Here is an 18479-nt window from a genome sequence, read left to right on the forward strand (position 1 = left end):
ATATTTAATTACTTAATTTTACAAAGTATTTTAAGCTTAAATGTCAGCACTGCTGTTGTTGATTTGCTAAAGAAACTGAAACATGGCTCAAAATAACCATCCCCAAACTTTCATATTCATGTCGTCTCTCTTTCATGTTTTGGTGTCGTGGACCAGCCCGTCACCTGCAAAGATAATTGTGTATCCACTTGATTCGCTGAGACATTTTTGGCCATCTCTGATTGGCTTCTGTCATTCGAAGCGGGTTCTGATTGGTGGAAAATTCCAGAGTAGGAAACGTTGATCCATAGTAAGAGCTTAACATGGTTAGCTAAGTGAGGTAGTGCTGGTTTAAAACTAAATGTCAGACCTCAAAGCGTTGTCTTTCACTCTATTGCTATAAAATCTACGTATGTGCTTGCTATTTTATCAGGAAGCTTAGTAATAGGTTGATATTTTGCCCTTTTTTTTTTTTTTGTCTGTATGCGGTTGTGTAGAACTAGCCTGTTAGCTCTGCGTCGTTTCAGTGGAACTCCTCAGCTCGCTAGTTTTGTTGCATTGGAATTTCTTAGCTTGTTTGACAGTTGGGGGAAGCTAAAATTAACCACGTTTATATGTAGCGATCCGGCCTCCGTTCGACCGGGTTTGTGTGTGAAAGTTTATTTTGTGCTAGTTTTCTCTGTGCCCGAATGTTTGGTAACAGAAACAGCAACGGCTGCAGCTAGCAGACGGTTAGCCCGTTTACATCAACAATGGGTTATAAGGGAGGTTTGAAGACGGCTAAAAGGCTTTATTTTGTGGCTATCCTCCTTTTCGTCTTCGCTGATCGACTGGCAGCAGGTAAGAGATGACTGTGTTTGTGATGTGCAGACGTTTAGAGCACGTTTCCGGACCATTGAAAGCAGCTGTTTTATCTTGGTTTAGGAAGTTGATCAGTCAATTTGGAGAGCCCGTGTCTTTACTACTGCCCTGCTAATGTGTTTCAGATGAAGATCAACACAGAGACGATGGATCTGAGTTAAAGGTGCGTCAGGAGATATCGGATATTGATCGAAAGATATGTTAGAGCAGGAATACGTAATGATAGACACGATTATTTACTGTTTATCTTGTGACCTGTGCAAACCATGTCGACCCTAGTTTGTTTTGCTTCCACTTCAAGTGATCGTAACGTTACAAAAAACTGCATAAACCCGAAATGTTGCCTTAAAAAACCCGTAAACCTAGTTGTAAAATGTAAATAATGCCTATTGAAGTCTGTTGAGTTGAAGCTTCATGTACATTAGCAAACTGTTCGGTTAGTTTCCTTTTCCCTTAAATGCATCAATTCTAAGAACTCCCACCATTATTCTTTTTAATGTTCAATAAATTCTATTCATAGAATTCCCATGCGAAAATTTCTATCCATGAAAATGAAAATAGTTTGGACATTACAATCAAACGATAACAAATAAAATCTGCTTTTGCATTTGAGATCACATACTCGGTCAGATTTTGACAGTCAAGTTCATGGCACTGGGGGAAATAAACACATCAAGCAACATTATATACTCTGATGTATTAGTAGAGGCATTCCTTCATTTAGATCAAAATTAGAGCTGCACAATATATTGAATGGTAGTCACTGATTCAATATCTCAGCTGTAAAAAAATATGCTTGGTGATTATATTTTGGCAGGATATTGTATTTCAAGTAACGTGCATTTACTGTCTGGTTGTGTGAACACATTTAGTCAGTTTGGTGGACCCTTGTGCTGTAGATGCTGAGGTTATTACACATATGAAATGATAAGTTCCTCTTTCTTTTTTTATGAAGTGTACTGAACAGTTCCTGAACGCGCCACTGACGTTCTTTATGTTTTGGTGATCTCTGTTAAACTTTAATTTTGTTTTGTGCAGTCGTATCACGATCCAGACTCTGATGAGGAAGACGTCCATATTGTATCAAGGATTCTGGCAGCCGCCGCGGCGACGCCTCGTGTCGACGGCTCCCAAACAGAAGAGGAAAAACGGTCACTTCGAGAGACGGAGGAAAAGGAAGAACTACTTGAACAGCCGCCGCCTCCTCCTCCTGAGGAGAAACCTAAAGAGGGTGAATCACATTTACTTCAATTTTTTTTTAAATATAGTAAGAAGAAAATGAATTGCATATTTCTATAATACTTATTAAAATAACTTCCCCTTTTTAAATTTTTTTAAAATTTTGTTCGCTTGTGTAAGTCTCTGCATGTCAACCTGCTTTCTCTGTTGCCGACGCTAAGAAAGGCAGCATGTGGTTTGAGGACAGGAGCACTTTGGGTAAACGGTTTAACCCCATGAGAGTTTAACAGCGTCCTGCACCTGTGGCTTCTGTTGCAGTCTGTTACGTCATTTCACTCAGGGGTTGCTTTCACCTCTACAGTTGTTGTTTTATATATAGGTAGAGATGAATTAATACTACAAATACTCAGCTCTTTAATTGTAAATAGAAAAAAAATAGGATTTATCTGATTTAGTTGTAATTGTCACTCTGATTTAGAACTAGTTTTTAGCATTTTATTATGTTATTTCAGTACCTCTAGTGAATGGGGGCACAGCCCATGGCGAGCCCTGCATTTTTCCATTCTACTTCCACGGGAAGGAGTACTCTGACTGCACCACTGACGGGCGGGGGGATGGACGGCTATGGTGCGCCACAACCTATGACTATGACGAAGACAAGAAATGGGGATTCTGCGAGAGTAAGTGTTCAGCTGTGGTTGAACCGTCTCTCCGGCTCCGAATTTGCAGTTTCAAGTTGTAGGAATCAGGATTTTGCTGTTTTTATTCATTTTCAGGTGTCATTTTATTGACAGAAATATAGACTGTTGGATTAAAAAGTGAGCGTATTATTACATAGAAAAAGAGACACAAAATGTAAAAGGACTGCATTTGAACAATAATGTAGCTTTGTGTTTGTAAAATGGAGAGGCCATCAAGTTCACAACCTGGTCAGGGATGACGGAAATCAGATTGAACAAACTGTAGTTTTACTTCAGCCCCTCCCCTCTCCTGTCAGTGGGTGTTATGAAATCTGAATTTCATTTTTTTCTCATTTCTTTATGCTTCTTTTTATCTTCAGCGGAGGAGCAGGCGGAGCAGAGACTGCAGGCTGAAGAAGTGGAGGAGCAGTATCAGACAGTCCTGCGGCTGCTTAATGGTTCCACCAGGAAGGCTCAGAAGAAAGAGTGAGTTTATTACTTTCAGTATTTCTCCTCTATTCTGTTTAGGCTGCCTTTTGGTCTCCAGGCTCAATATTAACTTACAGTTTGGGTTAGATTGGATTTGATTGTAGGTGTTAATTTATTTAATATTGTCTTAGCAATTTATTTGAACTCCTTTTTTATTACCACATGTATTAATCATACAATTATACAAGTATTGCAAACAAGTTTCCTGCCACAGACTTGACTTTTAAGCCTTGTTCATACATTTTCATTTTTATTCGTTGATAACTAATTCTGCCATGTGTTGGGCTGTTTATATCAGTTGAATCTGAATAATTTGAAGGTACATTATTGCCCCAACAACACTGATGGTTCAACAGCTCTACTGAGTGATACTCTCACTGCCACGCTTGACTGTCAGTATAGTCGTCTCATGATTTAAAGCCTCATTTTGGCTCTTTCAAATGTGCTTCCTGATTGGGTTTGTTTGACCCAATCATTAAACTTTTCTTCAGAAGTCATCTGACTAGTCTTTGTGGGCAGCTGCAATTTCCATTTGATTTTGAAAGAGTCTCTTTTGAAGCATCTCAGTCGGCACCCTTTCACTAAATGCTTATTTTGCTTCATTGTGGATGGTGACAGTGATGTTCTAGCATTTTCCAGTAGAAGATCACTTTCAGCTTTGGTGGTTTTTGGGTTGTTTTTCAAACCGTTTTTCTGAGTGGGGCTTTTAGTGAGACGGTTGAAACTGGGACCAGTTTGGTTCTACACACACATCAAAAATGTTTTGACTAACATTGAGGTTCTTGAATCACCATCACCCAAACCCTGCTGTAAGAAAGAATGATTAAAAACCAGGTCCATGTCAAGAAACCAACAAATTCTTAAATAAACTTTACCAAGTGTTGATTGCTACAACAAACATGTAGTAAAAGTAAGAGACATTTGACCAATATATTATTGACGAGGTATGTTTTAATTTTGATCCAATAAATGAGAAAACCCAATTTATATATATATATAAATAACTGATTCAAATGTATGATCTTTCCATAATGAAAAAAGAACAATTTCAATTCCATCTTTTTTTTTATATGGGTCAAAACATTTTTAATGTTTTGCAAATGGTCTAGAATTGGTCTAGAATCTAGTAGTGGCCTTTGTAGAAACTGCTGTTTGTATTTTTTGGATATTCTCGACTGTCGTCATTTGAAAGCTTGGTTTTGGTTTGAAAGCCTTTTTCTGTTTCTGTTTTACTACCAGGTACTGATCATGTGACGTTGCACATCCTTATTTGCTTTGGAGGCCATAACACTGCTGGTCACGCACATTTTATGAGCTGTTTTTGTTCCGTTTCACTTGCATCACCTCTGCTTCTCTGATCTCTCAGGTTGTACGAGAAGCTGTTGAAAGTAGCGGAGAAAGGCCACCAGAAGGCCACGGAGAAGGTTGCATACGCCATGCTGTTTGGAGACTACATGAACCAAAATATCACCAAAGCCAGACAGATGTTTGAGAAGCTGGCTGTGGAGGGCTCACCTAAAGCTCAGATGGTAAAACGTCTAGCAAAGTTTAAATACCGCCTAAAGTTTGGAGGCGTTTTGAGCTGCCATCTTCAAGCATTTGTGTAAACCATCTCTCTGTCATTTCTCCTCAGGCTCTTGGCTTTCTGTATGCAGCAGGACTCGGAGTTAACTCAAGTCAAGCCAAGGTGTCTTTTCTACACTGCAATTCTGTCTTACAGTAAATCTGGCCATTGCATATTAATTACATTGCTTCATGCTGACGGTTTGTTTTTCAGGCTTTAGTTTATTACACCTTTGGTGCATTGGGTGGAAACCTAATAGCGCATATGATTATGGTGAGTTGACTTGCTCATTCAATTGCTGCACTAACGGACATGTTATTTGCATATTCATAATAGATTAAATATCTTGCTACATTGTGATTAGGGTTACAGATACTGGGCCGGTGTGGGTGTTTCCCAGAGCTGTGAGTCAGCGCTAACGCATTATAGAGTGGTGGCAAATCACGGTAAGCATTTTTTTTTTTTATTTGATCTTTTTGCGCTTTTATTTCACTTCTGAGGGTAATGTCTTTTAAATCTGCTTCGTCCATATTCTGTCCCTGTGCTCCCCTAGTGGCGAGTGACGTGTCACTGACGGGAGGCTCGGCAGTGCAGAGGATCAGGCTGCTGGATGAGGTGGAGAACCCAGGCTCCACCAGTGGGATGCTGGAGGAAGACCTCATCCAGTATTACCAGTTTTTGGCAGAGAAAGGAGACGTTCAAGCTCAGGTGTGTTTTGCTTTAGTTTGAGGCTCTTTTCAGCCACAACCATTAGCATTAGTGTTGGAGCAAATAAGGCATTTCATACCTCTTGAACTTTTTAATGTTTTTTCATGTTAAAACTGCAAACGTCAGTGGGGGGTTTTATGTGATACATCAACAGAAAGTAGAGCATACTCTGGCTCTGTTAATGTTACTAGGAGAAGCTCAAAAATACACAATAAAATCCACAAAAAGTGAGATGAGGTGCATTGTGTTTCTCTACACAAATGTATGCTATGCTTTTTCGTTAAAGTTTTTACTTGCACAAATTAAAGCCATATGTTCTTTTCCTTTCACTTTATAATTAGCCGCTACCTTGTATAAGCTTAACACATGGATTGCATTGAAGTTTGTGGTTTTGACGAGCAAATATGCGAAAAGATTCAGAGGGTATGCACACTTTAGCAATGCATTGAAAAAAACAAATGCCAAATTAATATCCAAACCTCTGCATCCAACATGGAGTCGATACTGGTCAGAATGTTGATCTTAGTGTTACTTTAGTGCTTAGTTATTTGAAATCCAATTAATTTATCTACATTTCAGGTTGGTTTAGGTCAGCTTCATCTACATGGTGGACGTGGAGTGGAGCAGAATCACCAGGTAACATTAAACCACCAGGACCGCATATGAGTCTGTACTGCAGCTGTTTTTTCTCTTGTTTAGCATGTCTTTGCCCTCTGTTCTCACCAACAGAGGGCGTATGACTACTTCACACAGGCTGCGAATGCTGGGAACACACATGCTATGGCTTTCCTTGGAAAGGTTGGAAAGATTCTGTCAAATTACTTACTGATGGTTTATCTCCTCTCTATCTATACTGTTTTTAATTTCAATGTCTGGAACACTCTCAAATTGTTGCGCGGATTGACAATAACTCTAGAGCTGTGTTAGCCAGTAGTTTTGTACCACCGTTTTGACACAGGCATTTATGCATGAAATCAGTTTTTTTTTTTATATATATTATTTTATTTGTTTGATTCTTTCCCCCTCAGATGTATTCAGAAGGCAGCGAGTTTCTCCCTCAGGACAATGAGACAGCTCTGCAGTACTTCAAAAAGGCCTCTGATATGGTAATGTAGAAAGCCCTCACATTTTTAAGTGCATATATATTTAATTGACTTGCTTTGAGTGGCTACATCTGATGGGGGCAGAGTTCTGAATATTTGTTCTGAGACGACATCTTTATTGTTCAGGGTAATCCAGTGGGCCAGAGCGGACTGGGGATGGCTTATTTATATGGAAGGGGAGTCCCTGTGGTAAGAGACGCATTTTACAAAATGTCTAAAATTATTTCTTCTTGACTTTTGATGTGTTTTTTTTTTTTTTTATTAAGCTTTTAGTACTAACTAACATTTTCAGCAGCTACTTTAATTATTTTTTTTTTTGTCCTCAGAACTACGAGTTGGCTCTAAAATACTTCCAGAAGGCAGCAGAGCAGGGTTGGGTGGACGGACAACTCCAGCTGGGAACCATGTATTACAGTAAGATGGAAAATATTTAAGTTCACTGGTTTTTCTGTATTTATTTTGTCTTCTTTTAATAATATATGTCCGTCTGTCTTCCTTGCAGATGGCATCGGTGTGAAGCGGGATTACAAACAAGCGCTGAAATTCTTCAACCTGGCATCGCAGGCCGGCCACATCCTGGCTTTCTACAACCTGGCCCAGATGCACGCTACCGGTACCGGCGTGATGCGCTCCTGCCACACTGCAGTGGAGGTAAGCAGCTGGTCTTAACTACACGTATTAAAACATGCAATTGTCTTCCGATGGATTTGAAACGCTTATGCAGAAATGAAAATGTTCCTATTGAAACGTGGTGTGTGCGCTTCCTGCTGTCAGCTTTTTAAGAACGTGTGTGAGCGCGGCCGCTGGTCCGAGCGTCTGATGACGGCCTACGGCAGCTTCAAAGAGGGAGAGACGGACGCCGCGCTGGTCCAGTATCTGCTGCTGGCAGAGCAGGGATATGAAGTGGCTCAGAGCAATGTAGCCTTCATTCTGGACCAGAGTAAGAAATCCAAGATGCATTTGTGTATAACCTGACTATTCCTTTGAACTGATGATGGTGAGTCAAAGTTGACGTTTTGTTGCTCCGTGGATTTTTACCAAACAGAAGGAGCAAAAATCTTCAGCGACAATGAGACCTATCCTCGTGCTTTACTCCACTGGACAAGAGCTGCTGCACAAGGTAGGCTCTTATTCATTCATGCATCATAAATTCATAATTTAAGTTTTTTTTGTTTTGTTTTGTTTTTCTTTTAACTCATGCTGTGACAAGCTATTCTGCATTACATGCTGGAAGAAGCTGAGGTTTAAGAGTAATTAATCATCTCCTATCTTTAAAACATCTGATTGAATTCACATTGTTTTAAGAAATGAGATACTCAACGAAAATGTTTTTATTTAGATTTTGCGCTGTGAAGATTCCATCATGTACCAGTCTGAACAAACGTTTTATAATTGCTAGATGACTGCGACATAAAACAGTAGCTGTTTTATGTCGCAGCGACTTTAAAATAAGGTCGGGGCCTTATTAATCCAAATAGAAATGAGAAACGAAATAAAAAATTAAATAAACAACAAAAAAAGAAACTGCTAACACTGGTTCAGTAAACATCAGGGGTAGTTAAACATCATAAAATGGATTGGGTACAATTGTACACTCAGAAGGAGATTGGACTCTCCAATGACAGTTTAATCTGCTGTCTTGAAGTGTTAATAGTCTTGAAGTGTGACCTAAAAATAAATGATAAAAATAATAATTTATTATGTGAAACTCTAATTTCATTGATTAGATTAAGGTGCGGGCTGTGTCAACTCTTCACTGCTTTACATTTTCAGATTTTCTGTCGTGTGTTAATCAGAACGAATGTCAGACATTATGAGAAGTTTTCCTCTCGACTCTAGGAAAAAGAAAAATCTCATGTACTTTTCCTTTCAAGGTTACACTGTGGCTCGGATTAAACTGGGCGACTATCACTTCTATGGCTATGGAACAGATGTGGATTATGAGACGGCGGTCATTCACTACAGGCTCGCATCAGAGCAACAAAACGGCGCCCAGGCCATGTTCAACCTGGGTTACATGCATGAGAAAGGTCTGGGTATCAAACAGGTGAGTCTACGCTACATATGAACTTATAATGGCAACTTATGTATGTACATATTTACAGATTCATAAATCAGTGGCACCAAATGTATGATTTCTAAACTAGAAATCTGGAAGTTTAATGTTTTTTTTTTTTTTCTTCTGCAGGATATCCATTTAGCAAAGCGCTTCTACGACATGGCAGCAGAAGCCAGTCCTGATGCCCAGGTCCCAGTTTTCCTGGCCCTGTGCAAGCTGGGCCTGATTTACACTCTGCAGCACCTGCAGGACCTTAATGTAAGTGCTTCAGCCCTGAAACATTAACTCCACTGAATCTTCAGCCTTTTTTTTTTTTTTATATTATCTGTGAGATAAATGATTTTATTTATGTCTGCCCCGCTCTCTCCCGCCGCTCCCGTTTTGGCTTGACCTCTGGAAGCTGAAGGAGTTGATTGCTCAGGTGGACCTGGACCAGCTTCTGGGCCCGGAGTGGGACCTCTACCTCATGACGGTCATCGCCCTGCTGCTGGGCACGGTCATCGCCTACAGACAGCGGCAGCATCAAATCATCGTGGCGCCCCGCCCCCCGGCTCCCACTCCAGCGCCCCCTCCCAGACCCGCTCAGGACGAGGAGGAGGAGGAGCCGCAAGCTCAGGCAGAGCCTCAGGATCAGGAGGAGACGCCCGCCCCAGGCGAGGCTCATGAGGAAGAGGAGGAGGAGGAGCAGCAGCAGTGAGGAGAGGCCAGGGAAAGACGCAGAACTGATTAAAAACCTGCTGCTTTGAGCATGTCTCCCACTGCTCTCCTCCACATTATTAGAAAACTCTCATTGGCTGCTGAAACTGTTCAGTTCTCCATTCGAGGAGTGATGAAACAAACACAAGACCTAGGACTTTTTTTTTTTTTTTTTTTTCCTGTGACTCGGGATTCTGCCAGAGGCAACCATGGCCTCACCGTGGAGCTATGTTGCAGTTTCCTGATTAAAAACATTTTAAAGTCAGCTGATTAGAAGGATTCTAATTTCTGCTTTAGTTTCTTCTCACACGTCCCTATTTTGTCAAATGTTTTTTCGCCAGGAGTCGATCCGCTTCAGTCCTAAATAAAAGCAGATCTAGAAAATTAAAAGGGTAAGGGAATGTGAATTAAGCTTATTTAATGTTTTAGTTGCTAAATACAAGATTCTGCTTCATTTTTTGTTTGAGGCATTTTTTTTAACAGTCTTAAGTTAATTCTAGCTAAATTTCCGTCAGTATTTTTGCCGGAATCCATAAAGTTTTAATTTCTATACTATAATATACAAAATCCATCTGCTTTTTTTATTATTATTTTTAGAGAAACAATAAGGATGTTGGACAATTTTCTTTAAAAAGCTGAACTACTGGAGTGACTGTTTGGCTTTCAACAATGAGGAGCATTTGAATTTGGTCAACAACAACAAAAAAACAACCTTACGTCAAAATAAGATCCTATTAGAAACATTTTGTGGGAGAATATTTGTTCTTTAAACAATGATGCAATAATAGGTTTTTAAATTCATATTAAATGGCAAGTCGAAAACATGCCAAACTACAATTTAGTGTCTTTTTGTTATTTATTGTGGGTTTTTTGATATCATGCATGTCTACTCAGTCAGTAATAATTGAAAAACTACAACTATCAGTTATATTGTGTTTAAATTTTTTTTTTTTCATTTCCTGTATTTTTCTTTTTCTTTAAAAGTGTTTTAAGCCCACACTTCAAATCAGCTCTCTGTCAAGCGTGAACCAAAAATTAGATTATACATTCAAACAAGATTTTAACATATTCCTCCTACTCTCTGTACCCGTGTTATGCTCTTAAGAAACAAAGCTGCTGTGCGACTCCATGACACGTTTGAGGACGGGAAGGTTTACAGAATTCACCAGCAGGGCAAGTCTTGTTTGGGGAGGAAAAAATTTATTTTTTCCAAGTACAGGCTTAGACATAATAAATTAATAAATGATTATGGATATTTGATGGTTTGTTATTGACTTAATCTCTGCCGGGTTTTCATCTCAAATTTCTACTAGGCAATTAGAAAAGGGACAAGTTAAGAATTGGCTACGAACATTAAACGTATAAGAATGGAAGAAAAGTCTCCTTAAAGGTAAACTATTATGCTTCTTTGAACAGATTAGAACAGCTCTATGGTTACGGATGCTAGGTGAGTTGCTAGGTAACTGCACTGTGCCTGAGTGCTTTTTGAAATGGCTCTTTTTCCAGATACCAAAAAAGCATGGACTTATTGCCAAAAAACAGTTGGGTGGGTTTTTTTTAAGCTCTTTGGTTTGGTTGTTTAGAAGCAGTTGAGACACAACTGGAAGCATAAAAATGTGAATTTTTCATAATTCTCTTCTGAGGCCTTTATCTCAGCCTGGATTGGTTTACATCACCATTTGAAAGCTTTCGCTCTCAATAAGAAAAAAAACCCCACAGACCATCGATAAATACATTATTCTGGTCCAGACTTTCTCATTGGTCCCTCAGCTTGAATTGGTGGCGTTGACACAAAGTGACAGTGCTGTAAAAACAGAAGCATCACATTGTGCTGTGTGTAGGGGTGACCTATTGTCTGGTACATATGCACTGCTATGGAGGCGCTTTTGATCGCCGTGGCATGTGCGCTCCTGTCCTGCTCTGTCAAAGGTAAGTGCTAGAACAAGCAGGGCTGTGCTTGTTAGCATTTTTTGTTATTGTAGCAAACTTTTTAAGATAATTTTGGGTTGTTTTTTTTCTTTAAGAAAGAAGCGTAAGAGTTACATGTATGAAACAGGCCAAGGATTTCATGACTGATGTCTTTGGGAATGTTTAGAAATGTTTTAAATCTGTATTGAGAGAAATTGTGCATATTTTAGAGGATTTAAATTTGTTTCAAAGGTGACGACTGGTGGGGGGAGTATCAGGAGGGGATACGACACTACAGTGACGAGGACCTCAATAAGGTACTGTTTGCCGCTTGTTTTGAAACCGGCCAACAAACGGCTGTTGGGAACAAAAACATAACTGCTGATTAGAAATCAAAGGTTCTGTCACCTGGTTTTTGTCTATAAATCATTCCAGGTGGTACGTAGTTTTAAAACACCCCAAAGATTTATAAACCAACAGTATTTTAAAGTCTGTTCTCTGAGCTGCGGGGTGAAAACTGGGATGACGTGCTGTATTTTCCTGGTTTTAGTGAGAACACAAGCAGGAAATTTTAGAACGTTCCATGCTTCCTTTGCTGAAAAGCTTTTTTGGAGAAGCTGATTTGACTTCCTAGCAGGACTTGACACCTGCTCACGCTGCCAAAGGTCGAAGCCCTGGGTTTATCACCATGGTGTTTCTGTGCTTTATTGGAACCGCCCTGGACCAGCATAATGAGTCACTAGACCAATCGTTTTTAACATGTCTTGTGCTTTCTGAAGCACATTGTGATTTTCTGTGTTAAAGGTGACAAAATCAAAACCCCTCAGCAGTACTTCAGGCTGATCAACTTCATTTATTGACACTTTCAATGCAGTAATTAATGTAAAATGTTCTCCAGGCAGGGAATGAGTAAATATACAGTAGAGAACATTGACACACTGTTCAGTAAATGGATATGTTTGTAATAAAAATCTGTCTTTTTATTAGTCCCAGATAATATTTTAATTTTTATGAAATTGAATCAGAGGGTTTCATTAGCTCTAACCTTGAGAAATAAACAAGTATATCGCACTGTAGGTGAGTCTATGTGTATGGGAGTTTCCCTTTTTGTGTTTTTTGATGATCTAATTTACTGAGATGCACCTATAAGTATGTATGCTCTGATAAAATATGGCGAATGCACAACAAAGAAGGTTTAAACCAGTTCCTGCATTGATGATGATGATGACGTAGTTAAACTGGCTTTTAAAGCTAAAAGATCTCTGGAGGACAGAAGCTTTATTATTCAAAAGAGTGGAGAACGTATGCCATTACGTTTTATTTAACTTTTACAGACGTTTCCAGAGAAAACTCGACCCATGCGCTTCAAACATCCTCCGTTCCAGTGTCCTGACATGACCCCGTCTGCTACTGTACCCACTTCAGGTACGTCCACTTCCCAAGTGACCCCTCTTTCACTCCTCAGTTCAACTGACACCCTTTTTCTGTGACTCTCTTTTAACATTCGCTGTAGTTGAATTTGTGAAGGCAGCGGATATAAAAGTCATTGCCGCCTTGGGAGACTCCGTGACTGTAGGTACTTTTGTTTTGACGCCTAACAAGCGTATATTTAAAATCTGAAAAAAGTAAACCTGCTTTGTATGAACACTGAAACACTTGCTAAACATCAGGATATGAATTAATCCATAAAAGTAACTGGGAAAAACTACCATTTTGATTTTCAGACAGCCGTAGGTGCCAATGCCACCACTGTGCTGGAAATCCCAGTAGAGTTTCGCCATGTGTCGTGGAGGTGAGATTTACTCCTCACAATCAGAATATGTTTGCTTTAGTGGTCCTGCATATCAACTCCTTATATTTCTGTTGTACTAATAATATACATGTACCCTCTGAAGTATTGGAGGCTACGGTACTTTTCAAGACGTCATAACTCTGGCGAGTAAGATGCCGTTTCTTACCGTTATCTCTTGTCAGATCAGTTTGATACCACGGCTTTTCTTAACTTATTCCTAACTTTGCATTTTAGACATCATCAAATTATTCAACCCCACTCTGCTTGGCGCTTCTCCTGGAAAGACTATCCATGGGAAGGGGGCTCATATTAGTGAAACCGGCTTTAATCTGGCCGTGACCGGACATAACACCTTGTAAGACCTTGTCAATCTAACAGACGCTGATCTGCCCTAGTGAAGGCATCAGTTTCTGTGATTTGAAAGAACTGAGATCTGTAACTGTATTGAAATCTGATTTATTTATTTATTTTTTTCCTAGCAACCTCCCAGATCAGACAAGAGAATTAATTGACACTCTGAGACGACATGAGGTAGTGTGGGTACAAGAAACAAAAAAAGAGAGAAAGCTTTAGGACAGCCTTCTATGTTTTAGATCGTGCTTTGCTCCACTTTAGGGTCTTAACTTTGACGAAGACTGGAAGCTTCTGACCATTCTCATAGGCATGAATGACATTTGTGATTACTGTAAAGATAAGGTGAGTGTTTTTTTTATTTTTATTTGTTTGTTTGCTGAATTTAGTTTAAAGTAAAAGCATTTTTGCTGGATTGTTTCTCCTTTTTCTCCCTAGGCTCTGTATTCGGTGGATAACTTCATTCACTACATGACCCTCTCTCTAGAAATGCTTATGAATGAGGTGAAGCCAAAACGAAAAGAGGGACGTGATGCATTTTGAATTTGCCGACCATTTCTTCGGAGTGAGGGTCTAGTGAGTCTCCATGATGTGTTTCAGGTTCCCCGTATGATCGTCAACGTGGTGCAGATTTTGCGAATGCATTTTCTGAGGGAGGTACAGAGGCCTACCCCAGGGTGTCGTCTACAGCGGTGAGCCTGCAATAATCCCCGTAGTAACAATTCTGGGCTTTTTATGATTTATTTAAATCGTTATTTTGTCAAGAGTGGGCTGATAATACGTGACGCAGCTCCAGTGATTTGATTGTAAGCAACACTTAGTTTAGGAAGGCTCAGCTGGACTCCTACCATTCATTCATCATGTTGCTGAGGCCAAACAGCTCAGCCTTTGCTTCATCTGAACCGTAAGCAGGTTGCCGCCCATTTCAGCCGTTTATTTGAAAGCGGTGATGTTGGAGAGACTGGTGAACTTGAGTCTTAGTGGTTTCTGGGCTGTTCTTAAACGACCTAACCAAATGTTATTGATCTGAGCTTTGGTCTGATTCTTGAAGCAATGCCATAGTTCGTGACATAATGGGACAATGACTCCAAACACACATATAAAATGTTGCTTGAATGGATAAATTTATCTTCCATTAAGCCTCTGGAACGGTCTAGACTTCAACTTTTAAAAATGTACGATTTGAGCCTGAAATCTTGCCCTGTGTTAGCAAACAAACGACTTTAAAATGAACTTTACCTCTTATGATATGAAGACTGGTGAAAAATTCATTCAGGATTGTGACTGAAAAACTACACGGTTCCTCTACAACTTGCCAAACGACGCAGCAGACGCAGCGCGGGGTTTACATATAAATTGTAATGGGACATTTTTACTTTAGATTTTGTATCCTTTTTATATGCACGTCATAGTTAATTACAAGGTGAAATAGAGCAGAGAGGGTCTGTTAGACATCAACAAAGTGGTGCAACTGGTCCAGCTGCTGGAATGTGAAGGTCGTCTTCAGGAGTGAGTTGAGTTGAGCGTTTTAGTTGATGCACAAGTTTTTAAAATGATCTTTGGACACAGGATATGCAAAGCCTTGCTCTTTTTGTGCCTATTAAATCTAAAGATTTAGGTTTTGAAGTGTCCTACACTTTTTTTTCTTTTACTGAGTAGATGTTTATGGTGTTGTTTCGATTTATTGGCCCAGTTTTTATCTGGTTCAGGTCCTTCTGCCCGTGCCTGATCGAGCCAGTGTCCAACTCTCCTGAACTTGAGGAGGTGATTGAGATCAATCTGGAGTTTCAGGTGCCATTTATTACTCTCACTGTGCCAAACAGTACTTTTGTTTTGCATTGATATTTATTACAATTTTATTAGCCCTGAATTAGAAACACAGATTTTAGATTAGCATTAGAAATAAATGACAAATAGAGTAAGTATTCATGAGTCCTGCATTCGTCTTTTATAAGTAAAAGCTAGTGGGTGCTTTTGTGCTTTTACAAAAAGGATTATGCAGTCGCAGATCTTTCCTAGAACCGTGGGTGGATGCTTCTTTTTGAAATCAGAAGAATTACTTTTTGAATGATTGAAATTCTGTTTTGTTTTTTTTCTCTTGCAGAGGAGACTCGAGAAGCTGCTGCACAGCGATCGCTTCCTCAGGAAGGATTTCGCTGTTGTCCTGCAGCCCTTCCTCAAACACGCCGACTCCCCACGCCTCCCGGTAATCTACTTCACACAGCAAAAGTGAAAACGAACAACAGCACCAAAAAACAAACAAGCAAACAAAAAAGAAAACATTCATATTGTTGTGATGTGAGCATCTGCTTTCAGGAGGTGAATTAACACAAATCTTTGCACCAAGGGGATTGAATCATCAGGATGCCTGTTCAAACAGCTGGAGCTTTTGCTAATTGAAGCTTGTGATTCTGATTAGTCAGAGAGTTTGTTACTGAATCTAAAGAGTAGATGTTTTATCCCTCTGAGCAGAACGGGAATATTGATATGACCTTCTTCACTCACGACTGCTTCCACGTCACCATAAAGGGACAAGAGGAGCTGGCTAAAGGACTGTGGAACAACATGGTGAACTAATACGTACCCCGACTGAATGTTTGTTTGTTTGAACCAAACATTTAGATACATCTTCAGCAGATAGCAATGCTATAGAAACAGATATGTTTGGAGAATAATATTTGTTCTACCACTGGCACTGAAGCACAGCTAGCTACTCCGGGAAGTTAGAAGAGTAGCCGTTAGGCCGTTGCTTTAAAATGTTGATTATTTAAGGCCTCGTTCTTGATTATTTATATTGCACTATGTTTAACATCTACGCCCTCTGGGAAAAAATTGCACATCTCCTGCAGAGATATGTTATTTCAAACTCCAAACTACTGTTCATAGTTGATAAAAATATCTTTCTTTAATTGAAAAGTAAACACCGAGCTGCAGCATGTTACCATATATTTCTGTATCCTGCACACAGTTTCAGCCTGAGGGAGGGAAAATGATCGTGAGCAGTTTTTCTGAACCCCTCAAGCTCATCTGTCCACCAGAGGTGAGTCCCAGTGCGGCGCTGAACTGGACTAGTTCAATAGGAAACCCTGCACCAGTAAATGTTTCACCACATGATCACTGAGTAATAAAAAAAAAAAAAAAGTTGTACATAATAAATTTGCATGCAAATATGTTATTTTCATACATGTTTGAATTTTGTTTTGCTGAGCCGGGCTCCATGGTGTTGATTTTATTTATGGTTTAAAGGAGATGCAATACTTTCTCTTTGGCACACAGGAAACAGAAATGATTGTGGGATATTTTTAACAGTCTCTCTGAGCAGCTACTGGTACCCGAATCAGGAAATTATTTGCAAATTAGTGTAAAAACAGCCAAAGTTAAGAAAAACTGTGCTTTTTTAAAAATTTTAGTTTAATTGTAATTATACCTAATTATATGTGCTTTTTATTATTCGTGTGTCTGCAGGAACACCCGTACATCTTCATCCGCCCGGTCGCAGCCAAGTCGAGTCCGTCTCTTCTTCACTCCAAGTCCACATCACCAGCTGCCGTCATCCTGCTCCTCTTTTTCTTCTTCTTCTTCACAAACATCTCTCGTTACTCATAAGTGTACTCATTTCACTGCTATTTATGAGTTACAATCAATCAAATAAAATCCCAGTAAACGATGCTTCAGCTAGCGGCTGTATGTGGAAAAGCGTAAATACTTTTGCAAGGCGTTGTATTCCAGCTCAGACCTGAGCTTCCGTAGAGAAGCACAGCTGTAATCTGAGCAAGAACGATTTAAATATGGAAATGCTGTCATTCTCTTATCCACCAGAGATCTCTTCAGACAGCTCTTGTCTTTTCAAGCAGCATGTGATTTAGTTGCATGTTTGCTCCTCGGATCTTCAGGCTGTGACTGGCCCACTTTCTCTGTTCTCTCCAGAAATTGCCGTGCAATGAGAAATGAGAACTCCTGCAACACAAAGCAAGCCACTGTAAAAAGCATGCAGATCTCAAAAGTAAGATGAAACCTTTTGAGTCGTTGTCATTTGTAAACTGTGGTTTCATAGGATGACCCAGACTACGTTGATGTCTGGTTAGACAGAAAATTAACAGAATGTATTGAATTAGTTTATTTATTATGATCACAAACAACGATGGAGGCTATTGTGGATTCTCAGAAGTAGTACATTTACCTCTTGAATGAATAAATGCACAACAGAGTGGATGAACTGGATATCATAGCAGATAATGACGGTTTATTGAAACTTGCTGCAATGTACACAAGTCTGACACATTATACTGTGACTGAGTGGATATGCAGCCTTTTAATGCGTTCTTGTTTATTTTTCCTTTATTTCAAAGGACAAAAAAAACCAAACAATTATGAGGTTATTTTGTATCAAATAAATCAGTTCTGTATCTGGAATATGTACGTTCACTCAAATTTCATTTCATTTCTTCTGGGAGGGTCATCAGCATGAATTTCAATCAGACCACTTAGCTGTCAGATTTTATAATGATGCCGTTCAAAGAAAAGCCTCTTCATGTTTGAACAGGCCCACCGCCGGTTTATGCGGGACAATATGGATCCGTCTCTGACGCAGGCGGGTCTTTATTGCCGCTCTGCAGGCACAATGGGAACTTTGGGATCTCTGTGGATGGTGCTGTGGGGAGAATATCCACTCCTGGAAGCCTCTCTTTGCCATTTAGTTTTGATGAATCTCCCGCTGACCAAAAACAACAATAGCTCACAAGCAAGCAGTTTCCACGATTTATGTGTTTGTTTCTTGGGAACACAAGGGGCACTTATGTAATGATGCTAGTTATAATTCAGCTGGAAAACTGTTCCCTTCACCGCTGCTTTGTGTTTCCCTTTCACATAAAATCACAATAAAAATACATTTTAAAAAAATTGTAGCTGCAGCATCACAAGATGTGAAAAGATTTTTAAGAAGCACTTTATGTGCGCGGTTTATGTTTATTCATACAAACTGAAAATTTTATAACATTGACATTCTACAAATGGCTGCAAAACATGAGAATGCAGACTGTGAGGCAGCCTGCAGATTATTACCATGATAATGGTCGAGACATTATGCTTATCCTCTGTTTGCACATATCTC

General features: G+C 39.6%; 2 protein-coding genes across 3 annotated transcripts; both read left to right on the forward strand.

Moving 5' to 3' along the window:
- Positions 1-252: 252 nt before the first annotated feature.
- Positions 253-10155, forward strand: sel1l (SEL1L adaptor subunit of SYVN1 ubiquitin ligase). 2 transcript variants are annotated; one of them, XM_028039857.1, is made up of 21 exons: positions 254-819; positions 966-1003; positions 1879-2071; positions 2532-2699; positions 3080-3185; positions 4555-4717; positions 4822-4875; positions 4966-5025; positions 5117-5198; positions 5306-5460; positions 6040-6096; positions 6190-6258; positions 6489-6566; positions 6690-6752; positions 6890-6977; positions 7066-7214; positions 7338-7503; positions 7609-7683; positions 8438-8610; positions 8752-8880; positions 9023-10155. In XM_028039857.1, the coding sequence occupies exons 1-21, from the start codon at positions 732-734 to the stop codon at positions 9317-9319; spliced, it is 2451 nt and encodes an 816-aa protein (XP_027895658.1). In that variant the 5' UTR covers positions 254-731; the 3' UTR covers positions 9320-10155. The 2 variants fall into 2 exon arrangements, with proteins under 2 accessions (XP_027895659.1, XP_027895658.1); XM_028039858.1 differs by lacking the exon at positions 2532-2699 and having other exon boundaries at positions 253-819.
- A 150-nt stretch (positions 10156-10305) lies between these two features.
- LOC114158411 (phospholipase B1, membrane-associated) lies at positions 10306-17782 on the forward strand. The gene is made up of 16 exons (XM_028039860.1): positions 10306-11247; positions 11479-11543; positions 12561-12651; positions 12740-12798; positions 12951-13018; positions 13122-13165; positions 13253-13373; positions 13498-13549; positions 13634-13714; positions 13808-13873; positions 13970-14061; positions 15079-15160; positions 15474-15575; positions 15842-15937; positions 16338-16409; positions 16835-17782. The coding sequence occupies exons 1-16, from the start codon at positions 11193-11195 to the stop codon at positions 16973-16975; spliced, it is 1287 nt and encodes a 428-aa protein (XP_027895661.1). The 5' UTR covers positions 10306-11192; the 3' UTR covers positions 16976-17782.
- The last annotated feature ends 697 nt before the right edge of the window (positions 17783-18479 follow it).

The sequence above is a fragment of the Xiphophorus couchianus genome, chromosome 15 (assembly GCF_001444195.1).
Source record: "Xiphophorus couchianus chromosome 15, X_couchianus-1.0, whole genome shotgun sequence".
Classification (NCBI taxonomy): Eukaryota; Metazoa; Chordata; class Actinopteri; order Cyprinodontiformes; family Poeciliidae; genus Xiphophorus; species Xiphophorus couchianus.